At 35.1% G+C, this 13,374-nt stretch overlaps 1 protein-coding gene across 1 annotated transcript; it reads left to right on the forward strand.

Moving 5' to 3' along the window:
• Positions 1-362: 362 nt before the first annotated feature.
• Positions 363-6,244, forward strand: LOC135958734 (uncharacterized). The gene is made up of 2 exons (XM_065509628.1): positions 363-3,468; positions 3,559-6,244. Exons 1-2 carry the CDS (start codon positions 363-365, stop codon positions 5,730-5,732), a joined length of 5,280 nt encoding a protein of 1,759 aa, XP_065365700.1. The 3' UTR covers positions 5,733-6,244.
• Positions 6,245-13,374: the final 7,130 nt, after the last annotated feature.

The raw sequence follows: 13,374 nt of genomic DNA on the forward strand, positions 1-13,374 counted from the left end.
GCCGGAACAAATATAAATAATTGTGAAGCCGTCCCATGCCTGCCGGTACAAGTGTTTAAACTAAAGTATGAAATTTTTGTGGTTCCTTACACGCCGGAACGAGTAAAACTTTAAGCTGAATTTGTGTGTATTGTAACCTGTCCTGCTGGAACAAATTGTGTTTTTTATTTGTGATAAATTGTGTGGTTCCTTGGCTGCCGGAGCAATTAAATTTTAATCTGCAGTGAATAGCAATTAAGTTGTGAATTTTTGTGAAGCCCCAAGCCTGCCGGAACAAATTAATTTTTTGTAAAATATTTGGAGTGTGTTGCTGTTAAATATTTGTGAATTTGTGTGCCCTTTGAAAATATTTGTGATTCAAGATGCAACGGTCGCCATCTAGAAAAAGCTCTCGTTTGCAGACAGCAACGAGCCAAAATTTGAAAAGTTCCACGCCTGCCGGAACAGATAATTCAGCAAATGTTTCTCAAATGCCGTCGATACAAAATGTCAGTTCTGTTGCCCTCGGAACGACAACAACCGTAACTAGTGCCTCTATAAGTGCCCCTAGAGAACCGACACCTGCTGTATCAACGCAAAACATTTTCAGTTCAACAAGTGAAGAGCCCTTTAGTCTGCCGCCGTTAGTGCCCGGTCCTAATGTGAGAACCCAGCCACCACAAACCATATCGTCTGATAATGAGAACCTGCAACGACAAATTGATATCCTGCAAGCTCAATTGGCAAACGCTCAACGTGCTTTAAGAGCAAATCAAAATTTAAATACGCCGAATGTTATTGGACATAATGCGCCAGTCATCCAAAGTATTAGCAGCGGCCCTGAGAACATGGTTGATCGCCGGAATCCAACGCCATATTCCTATGTTAGTCAGTCAGACCAGTTGATGACATCTCAGCCTCTTATTGTTTCCCCTGCTACAGTGCCCATGCCAGTACAACGCAAACTTTACGATCTGCCCGAATTTTGTGGTACTCCCGAGGACTGGCCAATGTTTTTGTCTGCCCTTGAACATTCGACAGCGGCATATTCATACAATAATTTTGAAAATTGTTTGAGATTGCAGAAGGCTTTGAAAGGTGAAGCCAGAGAGTGCGTGAAGTCATTGCTCATCCACCCAAATAATGTGCCAACAGTTATAGAGCAATTAAAGCTACAATATGGTCGCCCAGAGTTGCTTATTCGATGCCAATTGCAACAGATGAAGGAAGTTCAGCCCATAGCAGAAAACGCGATCGATAAATTGGTGCCGTATTCCATTAAGGTCAGAAATTTAGCAGCATTTTTGGAATCTGCCAATGGTTATCAACATTTGTCGAATCCAACACTCATGGAGGAGTTAGTACAGAAGCTGCCAATGAGCAAACGTTTGGATTGGGCCCAGTTTGCTTCAACTTTACGTCAGTTGCCGACTATTTTGGATTATAGTACCTGGCTCCAGCGTGTTGCAAATTTGGTAAGAAGTGTGCAAATAAGCAGTTCAAGTGGCAATAGATCTAACAGTGATCCAAAACGAAAAGTGGTTTTATATGCTTCTGATGGCCCAGAACGTCAGTTAAAATGTTTTTATTGTGTTGGCCCACATAAAATTTTTGATTGTAAGAAATTTTTAGAATTGAGTGTGCCTAATAGATGGAGTGAAGTGAAGAGATTGAAGTTATGTTTTTCGTGTCTCAGTGGTGGCCATTCAAGTAAAGATTGTCGTCGGTGTAAGCAGTGTCCAATGGAAAAGTGCCAAAGAAATCACAACAAATTATTGCATGAAACTAAACCTAATGAACCAAGTGAACGATCCGTAAATGTGCCGCCAACAGAGAGAGCTTCAACAGTCGAACCATTGCTTAGTTGTGTTTCCAGTGCTAGTGAAAGAAGTGATTTGTTGTTCAGAGTGCTCCCAGTGGTTCTTTATGGACCAGTTTGTGCTATTGAAACTTATGCACTCCTAGATGAAGGTTCTTCGGTCACGATGATGGATAGCTCTTTAGTGAGACAGCTTGGACTGCATGGTCGACAAAGTCAATTGAATTTGAGTTGGTATGGTGGTAAATCGGCACAAGAACCAGTTATGGTGGTGGATCTTCATGTGAGCGGTGTTAATAAGAAGAGGAAATATGCTTTGAAAAATGTGTATGGTGTCTCGAATTTGAAGTTGCCTAGTCAGAGTTTTAATGCGGATTTAGTAAAGAATCATGGTGTGCCTTTAAACTCATATGAATGTGTGGCTCCAAAGGTACTAATTGGATTGGACCATTGCCATTTAGGATTGCCCGATGAAATAGTCCCTTTGGAAGATGCTGGTCCATATGCTGCCAATACTCCTCTTGGATGGGTTGTTTTTGGAAACGTGAAAGGAGGTCGCCCTGGAACCCAAACATGTTTGCTGACACAGTTGGATAATTTAAATAATTTGGTGGCAAATTATTTTGAAACTGAAAATTTTGGTGTTAAGGCTCTACCAGTGATTGAGTCAAGAGATGATTTACGTGCACGAGAGATATTAAGAAATTCGACGAAGAGGGTTGCCGGAAGATTTGAATCCAGACTACTATGGTGTAATGATGACGTAGTCCTGCCGGATAGCTATTCCATGGCCCTTAATAGATTTTTTGGAATGGAAAGAAAAATGAAAAATAATCCTGAATTTGGTGCGGCCTATAAACAAATAATGAGTGAATATTTGCAGAAGCGGTATGTACGCAAATTATCATTGAGTGAAGTCGATACGTTTCATCCGAGAACATGGTACTTGCCCCACTTTGGTGTCGTAAACCCTAATAAGCCAGGGAAGATTCGTATGGTGTTCGATGCAGCAGCAAAGGTGGAAGGTGTCTCGTTGAATTCAAAGTTATTGAAAGGCCCTCAGCAATACAAACCGTTGCCATCAGTTTTATTTAATTTTAGAATCGGTTCCGTAGCTGTTTGTGGGGACATAAAGGAAATGTTTCATCAAGTTGTTGTTGCTGAGGAAGACAGGTGTTCGCAGAGGTTCTTGTGGCGAGATGATGCTAGTGATCCACCGGAAGTGTATGAAATGCTTGTAATGACGTTTGGAGCTGCCTGTTCGCCCTGTATTGCCCATTATGTGAAGGAAACAAATGCAATGGAGCATCGAAATCGTTTCCCTAGAGCCGTGAAGTCAATTTTGGACCATCATTACGTAGATGACTTTGTAGACAGTTTTGTAAATCCGTCAAAAGCCATTGAAATAGCCATACAAGTTCGTGAAATACATAAAGCTGCTGGTTTTGAAATGCGTAAATTTACATCGAATTCATCGGAGGTGGTTGTGGCTCTAGAAGGGTGTTCAGATCATCAGGTTAGTTTCTCAGGTGGATTAAATGAGTTGGAGGGTTCAACTGAAAAGGTACTTGGCATGTTTTGGGATCCAAAGGACGACACGTTCAAATTTGTTTTGAAATTCCATCGTGTGAATTCTGACGTCATCCTTGGTAAAAGGTGTCCCACAAAGCGTGAGTTATTATGTGTCGTAATGTCCATTTTTGATCCACTTGGTTTTTTGTGCCATTTTATGATAACTGCCAAACTTTTGATGAGAGAAGTCTGGAGACATAGTGTACTTTGGGACGAGATGTTGCCCGCGTCATTACAAGCGATGTGGAATAAATGGCGCCAAGAGTTAAGAAATGTTGTCCATGTAAAGGTTCCACGATTTTATTTTGGAAATGGTTTGCCCTTGGAGTTAGAGCTGCATGTTTTTGTTGATGCCAGTGAAGATGCCTTCGGTGCAGTTGGCTATTGGAGATATACAACATCTGATGGACAAATAGGAGTGTCGTTTATATCTGCCAAGTCGAAATGTGCCCCATTGAAATGTATGACTATTCCCAGATTAGAACTACAAGCCGCCGTTTTGGGGACCCGATTGATGGACACTATAATGAAGGAACATGAACTCAAAGTTTCTCGTCGAATCTGTTGGAGTGACTCTACAACCGTCATTAGTTGGATTGGTTCTGAAAGCAGGAGATATAAACCATTTGTTGCCCATCGAATTGCCGAAATACTTGATTCGACACGCCCAACTGATTGGAGATGGTTGCCTACAGATCTCAATGTTGCCGATGATACTACAAGAGCTAAAAATGAAGTTGATTTTTCCATTGAAACACGTTGGTTCCAAGGGCCACAATTTTTGTATGAAAACGAAGCTGACTGGCCGAATAAGAATTCTGAGAAATCTGATGATTTGTGTGAAGAAGAACTACGCCCCAAATTTGTTATGCTGGTTAGTACAAATTTAGTAATTGATTTTAATCGTTTTTCTTCATTTCTCAGGCTTAAACGAACAATGGCTTGGGTTCTGAGATTTATCAATCGCTGCCGAAAATATGATAAATGTAATGGTTCGAGATGCCTGTGTGCTGAAGAGTTAAGGGTTGCTGAAACTAGTCTGTGTCGTCTGTCCCAAGAAGAATGTTTCGCCTTTGAAATTAACGTTTTAAAATCTGATGGTTCTTTAAAAAAGGACAACGAGTTATTTTCCCTTTCGCCTTATTTTGATGAAAATAATTTACTTCGAGTGAGCGGTCGTATTGATGCTGCGAGTTGGTTGCCTTTAGATGCCAGGCACCCCATTATTTTGTCGTCCTGTCACCGCTTTACACAACTATTTGTTGCCCATGTGCATAATAAAATGAGACATCAAAATTTTGAGGCTACCATAGGCGAAATAAGGAAAAGATTCTGGATTCCACGACTTCGAAATCTGTTGAGTAAGACCACATCAAATTGCAACATTTGTAAGATTCGTCGTGCTGTTCCAGTAGCTCCTTTTATGGGATCGTTGCCAAGTGATAGACTAACTCCATATGTCCGGCCATTTACTTATACTGGTGTTGACTATTTTGGCCCATTAAATGTGACTGTTGGTAGACGCCATGAAAAACGTTGGGTTGCCCTGTTTACGTGCCTTACAATCAGAGCTGTACATTTAGAAGTGGCCTATGATCTATCTACTGATTCGTGTATTTTGGCTATACGGAATTTTATAAATCGTCGTGGCACCCCGTTGAAGATTCGGAGTGATAACGGAAAGAATTTTGTTGGAGTTAACCAAGAAGCCCAGCGATTTGATGAAGTATTTGATCTGGTTAAAATTGAAGATGAGTTGTCCACAAGGGGCATTGAATGGCAGTTTAATTGTCCACATAATCCTGCAGAAGGTGGAATATGGGAGCGAATGGTTCAATGTGTTAAAAAGGTTTTAAGAGTAACCCTAAAAGAAGTCGCCCCAAAAGAGCACACCTTGCAAAGTTTTTTAATTGAAGCCGAAAACATCGTGAACTCTCGCCCATTGACTCACTTGCCTGTCAGTCCGGAAGACGAAGAACCATTGACGCCTAATCATTTCTTGTTGGGTTCTGCAAATACGGCTCAAACGCCAGAAGGTATTGAAATTACAAAGCCAGTGGTATTGAAGAAGCAGTGGCGAATTGCTCGACAGCTACGAGATCATTTTTGGAAAAGATGGATTGTGGAATATTTGCCCACACTTACAAGACGGTCCAAATGGTGCGAACATACGAAGCCTGTGGCCCCGGGAGATCTTGTACTAATTTGTGATCCAGCTGTTTCCCGCCGAGATTGGAAGAGAGGTCGTGTCGTAAATGTGTTTCCTGGCAGTGATGGTGTAATCCGAAGAGCTGATGTCCAAACAAGTAGTGGAATACTTAAACGCCCAGTTTCCAAACTAGCAGTCCTTGATTTGGAGTAGTGAATCGTTGCCGATCCACGGGGGTGGGAATGTCGCCGATGGCTCATATATTTATTTATTTAAATTTATTACGATTTTTATTTTTATTAATTTTAATTATTTCGGTTTGTTTATATTTATTGTTTGTGAGCTACCTTAATGTTTACTTAAATTGTCTTATTTACCAATTGTATGATCATTGTTGTTTGGTTCATTTGTCCGTTAGGATTTTTTTATATTGTTTTGTATTCCCTTTTGTTCATATTTGTTTACGAACTAATCGCACTTTTTGTCCCTAAATTATACTGCAGTATTTTCGTTCAGTTTATTTATTTGGAAATGAACTGTTGTAATAGTACATAAACAAAAAGAAATTTGTAGGCTCAGTAATAACTGGCTTTAGAATTAAAATTTAGTTTGTTGGGGATAAAGACTGCGGTAAGTCGCTTAATATATTTATAAGTTATTTTTTGTAATAAGTTCTTTTTTTAGAAATAAACGGTTGCTCAAGTATATGCATCATTAATTGTAAATTTGTGGTTCATTTATTTGAGACTGGTTAAATTCGCTGTCCTCAACATATAGGCTCAGGTCGCAGCCAGCGACAAGGGGAAATATTTAGCAAGAGATTAACAAAATCCCACAAATCAATGATCTAAATTGGAATCATATTTAATTTTTTATTAAATTTGTATCACTTTTAATAAATTTCTTATTTAACTGAACACCCTTATTTCCCAAATAGTGCAACACTGGTACATTCTTGTCTGTGCACAACAAACCATGCAGGAGATACGCAACACAAACCAAACAACTCAGACTTGTAAAAATCAAAACAAACACTACAGAACACTAGAAAAAAAAACAAAGCAAACAAACACAGCAACAAAAAAACAAAACAACAATGGCGACATACTCAGTACCTACTCTGACAGTGATCTCCTATGGTCTTACCAACAACAAACAACAGCAATCATTATTGCTGTAAAAACTAAAACCAAAAAAAGAATTACATAAAATGGAAATGTTTTAATACGATTTTAATGCTATGATGTTTGGGCGTTAGAGTTGAAATGAAAAATTATGTTAATTTTATTTATAGCAATGTTGAGTTTTATTTTATTCAATAAAAATAAAATATTTATAGTTTTCTATAAGAAAAAACCAACAAAGCAACATTACTTTTTTTAATTTAAGCAAAAAACAACTACAAAAACATTAAATAAACACAAATTTGCATGTATGTAGTAAAAAATAACACTCTATATCCATCTCTTTCTCTCTCCCTCTCTAGCTCTAAGCCTTGAAGTATGCATGTTAAACAAGCAATAGCCACTGTAACGGTAGGTTGGTGTTGTTGTTGTTAATGTGCGTGTTTATTTTGATGATTTCTTTAAGAGTTGTTTGTTTGTTGTTTTTATATGTTGACAACAATTACATTTTATGTAAACAACAAAGAAAAACATAGTTTTGTTTACATTCTGCATGTCTCTCTGTTTGTTGGGGTTTCGCCATGTTTATTTTGGTTTGTTTATGTTTGTAATCTAATCTGTTATAGAAATCTTATAAATTTTTTAAATAAATGAATACAAACATAAAAAATCAAATTAATTTCAAATTGAATTTGAAAGGGTAAATTTTGAGATTAATATTAAGTGTGTGGGCATAATAAATACAATAAAATTCAATAAAATAAATATAAAGGCGTTAGTGTTAAGACAAAGGGTAGAATATTGTTATAAAATGAAGGTATAATAAAAAAATATAAATGTTTGAATATTTATTTATAGAATTAAGGCAATAAGGAAGACAATAATGGTTTATTATTAATTAATAAAAAGTTTTTAAGATTTTTTTGTAGAATTAAATAGAATTTTAACACTTAATAGGAGCAATTGTTTTTTAAACATGCAACTTTTCTAAAGAAAACTAGCTACTTAAGAAGAATAATTGAAAAGGAGACAACTTCTTTCAAAGAAAAATTGCAGCAACACCAGACATCTGTTCTTAGATAAATATTACAGCAAAAGCAGAGAAATTTTCACCAGTTAATCATCAATCATAGGTCTTTATATAGTCCCACATTAGCTTCCAAATTAGCTTCAATCGTAGGTCTTTATATAGTCAAACATTTGCTTCAATCGGAGGTCTTTATATAGTCAAACATTAGCTTCCAAATTAGCTTCAATGGTAGGTCTTTATATAGTCTAATATTAGCTTCCAACTTAGCTTCAATCGAAGGTCTTTATTTCGTCCCTTATTTGCTTCCAAATTAGCTTCAATCGTAGGTCTTTATATAGTCAAACATTTGCTTCAATCGGAGGTCTTTATATAGTCAAACATTAGCTTCCAAATTAGCTTCAATCGTGTGTCTTCATATAGTCAAACATTAGCTGCAATCGGAGGTCTTTATATAGTCAAATATTAGCTTCCAAATTAGCTTCAAGCGTGGGTCTTCATATAGTCAAACATTAGCATCAATCATTGGTCTTTATATGGTCAAATATTAGCTTCAATCGTAGGTCTTTATATAGTCAAACATTAGCTTCCAAATTAGCTTCAATCATAGTTCTTTATATAGTCAAACATTAGCTTCAATCGTGGGTCTTCATATAGTCAAACATTACCTTCAATCATAGGTCTTTATATTGTCAAACATTAGCTTCCAAATTAGCTTCAAGCGTGGGTCTTCATATAGTCAAACATTAGCTTCCAAATTAGCTTCAATCGTAGGTCTTTATATAGTCCAACGTTAGCTTCCAAATTAGCTTCAATCGCAGGTCTCTATATTGTCAAACATTAGCTTCAATTGTAGGTCTTTATATAGTCCCACATTAGCTTCCAAATTAGCTTCAATCGCAGGTCTCTATATTGTCAAACATTAGCTTCCAAATTATCTTCAATCGTAGGTATTTATATAGTTCAACATTAGCTTCCAAATCGCAGGTCTCTATATTGTCAAACATTAGCTTCAATTGTAGGTCTTTATATAGTCCCACATTAACTTCCAAATTAGCTTCAATCGCAGGACTCTATATTGTCAAACATTAGCTTCCAAATTATCTTCAATCGTAGGTCTTTATATAGTTCAACATTAGCTTCCAAATTAGCTTCAATCGTAGGTCTTTATATAGTCCCACATTAGCTTCCAAATTAGCTTCAATCATAGGTCTCTATATTGTCAAACATTAGCTTCCAAATTAGCATCAATCGTAGGTCTTTATATTGTTCCTCAGTAGCTTCCAAATTAGCTTCAATAGTAGGTCATTATATAGTCCCGCATTAGCTTTCAAATTAGTTTCAATCGTAGGTCTTTATATAGTCCCACATTAGCTTCATTCGTAGGTCTTTATATAGTCCCACATTAGCTTCCAAATTAGCTTCAATCGAAGGTCTTTATATAGTCCCATATTAGCTGCCAAAATTACTTCAATCGTAGGTCTTTACATTGTCCCTCAGTATATTCCATATTAGCTTCAATGGTAGGACTTTATATAGTCCCACATTAGCTTCCAAATTAGCTTCAATCGCAAGTCTCTATATTGTCAAACATTAGCTTACAAATTAGCTTCAATCGCAAGTATTTATATAGTCCCTTAGTAGCTTCAGTTGATTTATATCACAGATTATCCCAAGTATTTATTATTTGTTGTCAAAATTATTTGTAAATTAAAAAAAATTATAAAAAAGTTCCTTAATTATCAGTTACTACATTTCGACACCCATATTATAACAATTCCTTAACACTCAAAAGTTTTTCTTTATTATAATTTAGTTAAATAACATTTCCTTTATGTTCTTGTAAAATTTCATTACAATCCATTAAATAAATAACGAGTTATTAAACAATTTCTCAATATAAACAAAATTCTACCACAGTGTTTTATTTAAGGTGAGTATAAATATTTTACAGCCTAAAAGTATGCTTTCTTTTTTAGCCAAAGCAAATAACTGTTGCCTGCAGGTTTACAGTGGTATAAAAAAGCCGTTATTTGTTATAAACATTTTGAAATTCAATTTAAATAAAGAATTTATTAAAATATTGCAATAAAATCATGATTTTTGTAGTATTAACACTTGAATAATGATTTATTTTTTTAAATTTACAAAAAATTGTTAAAGTTAGCTCTAGTTTTATTGAGTTTGTAGGCCAATTTGTTAAGTATTTGTATAGGCAAGAGTTTTGTTGATAAATAAATAAATATTTTTATATTTAATTGCTTGTTATAACAATAAAATATGTATTTAAGATAATAAAAACAATTTGAGTAGACATTTAATAGGGGTATGGCAAAAACGTGTTTGGTTATTAAATGAAAAAGATATATTTGAGTAATAAATTAAGCAATTTAAAGGGAAAGAAAGAAACTCGCAAAAAAAAAGAATGAAATTTTTTAAAAAAAAATAATTTTTCACCAAAATTTTAATGTTTTTTTTAATGGAAAGTTTAAAAATGGGTAAAATAAATAATTTTTTAATAAATTTTTTTTTTTAAAAAAATAAAAAATTTTTTGGATTTAAAAAATTCGAAATTTTAAAATTATTTTTTTTTTTATTTTCATAACCACTGTTCTTTTTTAATTAACTTTAACACAACATTTTCACAAAACTAATCATACTTGATGTAAAATACTCACAAATTAAGAACGTGTTAACAACAAATGAGATTTTTTTTTTTCAACAATTTTTTTTTTGTTTTATACTTTACTCACACACAATTGATGATTTAACAATGTTTAACTTTGTTAAAATACACTGCTATTGATTCTCAACAGCACAACACAAAATTATTTGTTTTCTGTGACGTCAATAGGAACCATGAAATTAACAAAAAAATAAAAGTAAATAAATATTGTATGTATTTTTAAAACTCTGATACTACTAGTACTTAAATGAAACTTAAATATTTTTTTGTGCTGAAAGTCACTCGATAAAAAAAAAAAAAAAAACAACAACACTAATAATCTTTTGTAATTTAGTTAGTAATAAAAACAACACAAAACAATAAATTATATATTTGAAAAAAAAAATAAAAAAAAAAAAAATATTTGAAATATTAATATTGACAGCAAGCAAACCTTCATGGTTCTATACGTATGAGTAATTTTTTTTTCAAGCGTATAATTAAGCAAATATTTGAATGTAATTAAACTGAGAATTGTTAATTAGCCCAGTCGACCTCATAAATTATCCCTAAAATGTATATTTTTCACAAACAATTATTTAATTGCTCCAAAAAACGGTATTGTGGGTTAGGATTTCAAAGGCAGCTAGTATTACCAGCTAACTTGGGTCAATGAATGGGTCCATGAATGGATTCCTTTTGATAGGATCATGTTCAGGTCCTCAAGAGGTCCTTTACAGTCGGAAAGGGGGTCTAGTTCAGTTCTAGTTCAGTTCAGTTCTAGTTCAGTTCTAGTTCAGTTCTAGTTCAGTTCTAGTTCAGTTCTAGTTCAGTTCTAGTTCAGTTCTAGTTCAGTTCTAGTTCAGTTCTAGTTCAGTTCTAGTTCAGTTCTAGTTCAGTTCTAGTTCAGTTCTAGTTCAGTTCTAGTTCAGTTCTAGTTCAGTTCTAGTTCAGTTCTAGTTCAGTTCTAGTTCAGTTCTAGTTCAGTTCTAGTTCAGTTCTAGTTCAGTTCTAGTTCAGTTCTAGTTCAGTTCTAGTTCAGTTCTAGTTCAGTTCTAGTTCAGTTCTAGTTCAGTTCTAGTTCAGTTCTAGTTCAGTTCTAGTTCAGTTCTAGTTCAGTTCTAGTTCAGTTCTAGTTCTAGTTCAGTTCTAGTTCAGTTCTAGTTCAGTTCTAGTTCAGTTCTAGTTCCGTTCTAGTTCAGTTCTAGTTCAGTTCTAGTTCAGTTCTAGTTCAGTTCTAGTTCCGTTCTAGTTCAGTTCTAGTTCAGTTCTAGTTCAGTTCTAGTTCAGTTCTAGTTCAGTTCTAGTTCAGTTCTAGTTCAGTTCTAGTTCAGTTCTAGTTCAGTTCTAGTTCAGTTCTAGTTCAGTTCTAGTTCAGTTCTAGTTCAGTTCTAGTTCAGTTCTAGTTCAGTTCTAGTTCAGTTCTAGTTCAGTTCAGTTCTAGTTCAGTTCTAGTTCAGTTCTAGTTCAGTTCTAGTTCAGTTCTAGTTCAGTTCTAGTTCAGTTCTAGTTCAGTTCAGTTCTAGTTCAGTTCTAGTTCAGTTCTAGTTCAGTTCTAGTTCAGTTCTAGTTCAGTTCTAGTTCAGTTCTAGTTCAGTTCTAGTTCAGTTCTAGTTCAGTTCTAGTTCAGTTCAGTTCTAGTTCAGTTCTAGTTCAGTTCTAGTTCAGTTCTAGTTCAGTTCTAGTTCAGTTCTAGTTCAGTTCTAGTTCAGTTCTAGTTCAGTTCTAGTTCAGTTCTAGTTCAGTTCTAGTTCAGTTCTAGTTCAGTTCTAGTTCAGTTCTAGTTCAGTTCTAGTTCAGTTCTTGTTCAGTTCTAGTTCAGTTCTAGTTCAGTTCTAGTTCAGTTCTAGTTCAGTTCTAGTTCAGTTCTAGTTCAGTTCTAGTTCAGTTCTAGTTCAGTTCTAGTTCAGTTCTAGTTCAGTTCTAGTTCAGTTCTAGTTCAGTTCTAGTTCAGTTCTAGTTCAGTTCTAGTTCAGTTCTAGTTCAGTTCTAGTTCAGTTCTAGTTCAGTTCTAGTTCAGTTCTAGTTCTAGTTCAGTTCCGTTCTAGTTCAGTTCTAGTTCAGTTCTAGTTCAGTTCTAGTTCAGTTCTAGTTCAGTTCTAGTTCAGTTCTAGTTCAGTTCTAGTTCAGTTCTAGTTCAGTTCTAGTTCAGTTCTAGTTCAGTTCTAGTTCAGTTCTAGTTCAGTTCTAGTTCAGTTCTAGTTCAGTTCTAGTTCAGTTCTAGTTCAGTTCTAGTTCAGTTCTTGTTCAGTTCTAGTTCAGTTCTAGTTCAGTTCTAGTTCAGTTCTAGTTCAGTTCTAGTTCAGTTCTAGTTCAGTTCTAGTTCAGTTCTAGTTCAGTTCTAGTTCAGTTCTAGTTCAGTTCTAGTTCAGTTCTAGTTCAGTTCTAGTTCAGTTCTAGTTCAGTTCTAGTTCAGTTCTAGTTCAGTTCTAGTTCAGTTCTAGTTCAGTTCTAGTTCAGTTCTAGTTCAGTTCTAGTTCAGTTCTAGTTCAGTTCTAGTTCAGTTCTAGTTCAGTTCTAGTTCAGTTCTAGTTCAGTTCTAGTTCAGTTCTAGTTCAGTTCTAGTTCAGTTCTAGTTCAGTTCTAGTTCAGTTCTAGTTCTAGTTCAGTTCCGTTCTAGTTCAGTTCTAGTTCAGTTCTAGTTCAGTTCTAGTTCAGTTCTAGTTCAGTTCTAGTTCAGTTCTAGTTCAGTTCTAGTTCAGTTCTAGTTCAGTTCTAGTTCAGTTCTAGTTCAGTTCTAGTTCAGTTCTAGTTCAGTTCTAGTTCAGTTCTAGTTCAGTTCTAGTTCAGTTCTAGTTCAGTTCTTGTTCAGTTCTAGTTCAGTTCTAGTTCAGTTCTAGTTCAGTTCTAGTTCAGTTCTAGTTCAGTTCTAGTTCAGTTCTAGTTCAGTTCTAGTTCAGTTCTAGTTCAGTTCTAGTTCAGTTCTAGTTCAGTTCTAGTTCAGTTCTAGTTCAGTTCTAGTTCAGTTCTAGTTCAGTTCTAGTTCAGTTCTAGTTCAGTTCTAGTTCAGTTCTAGTTCAGTTCTAGTTCAGTTCTAGT

This window comes from Calliphora vicina, chromosome 4 (assembly GCF_958450345.1).
Source record: "Calliphora vicina chromosome 4, idCalVici1.1, whole genome shotgun sequence".
NCBI classification, from domain to species: Eukaryota; Metazoa; Arthropoda; class Insecta; order Diptera; family Calliphoridae; genus Calliphora; species Calliphora vicina.

What these genes read in the sequence shown, in the direction of transcription:
- LOC135958734 (XM_065509628.1), top strand. Translation starts at nt 363, where the DNA reads ATGCAACGGTCGCCATCTAGAAAAAGCTCTCGTTTGCAGACAGCAACG. An exon ending in TAAAAGGTGTCCCACAAAGC is followed by an intron (nt 3,469 to 3,558) that starts GTGAGTTATTAT and finishes TGATGAGAGAAG; the next exon opens with TCTGGAGACATAGTGTACTT.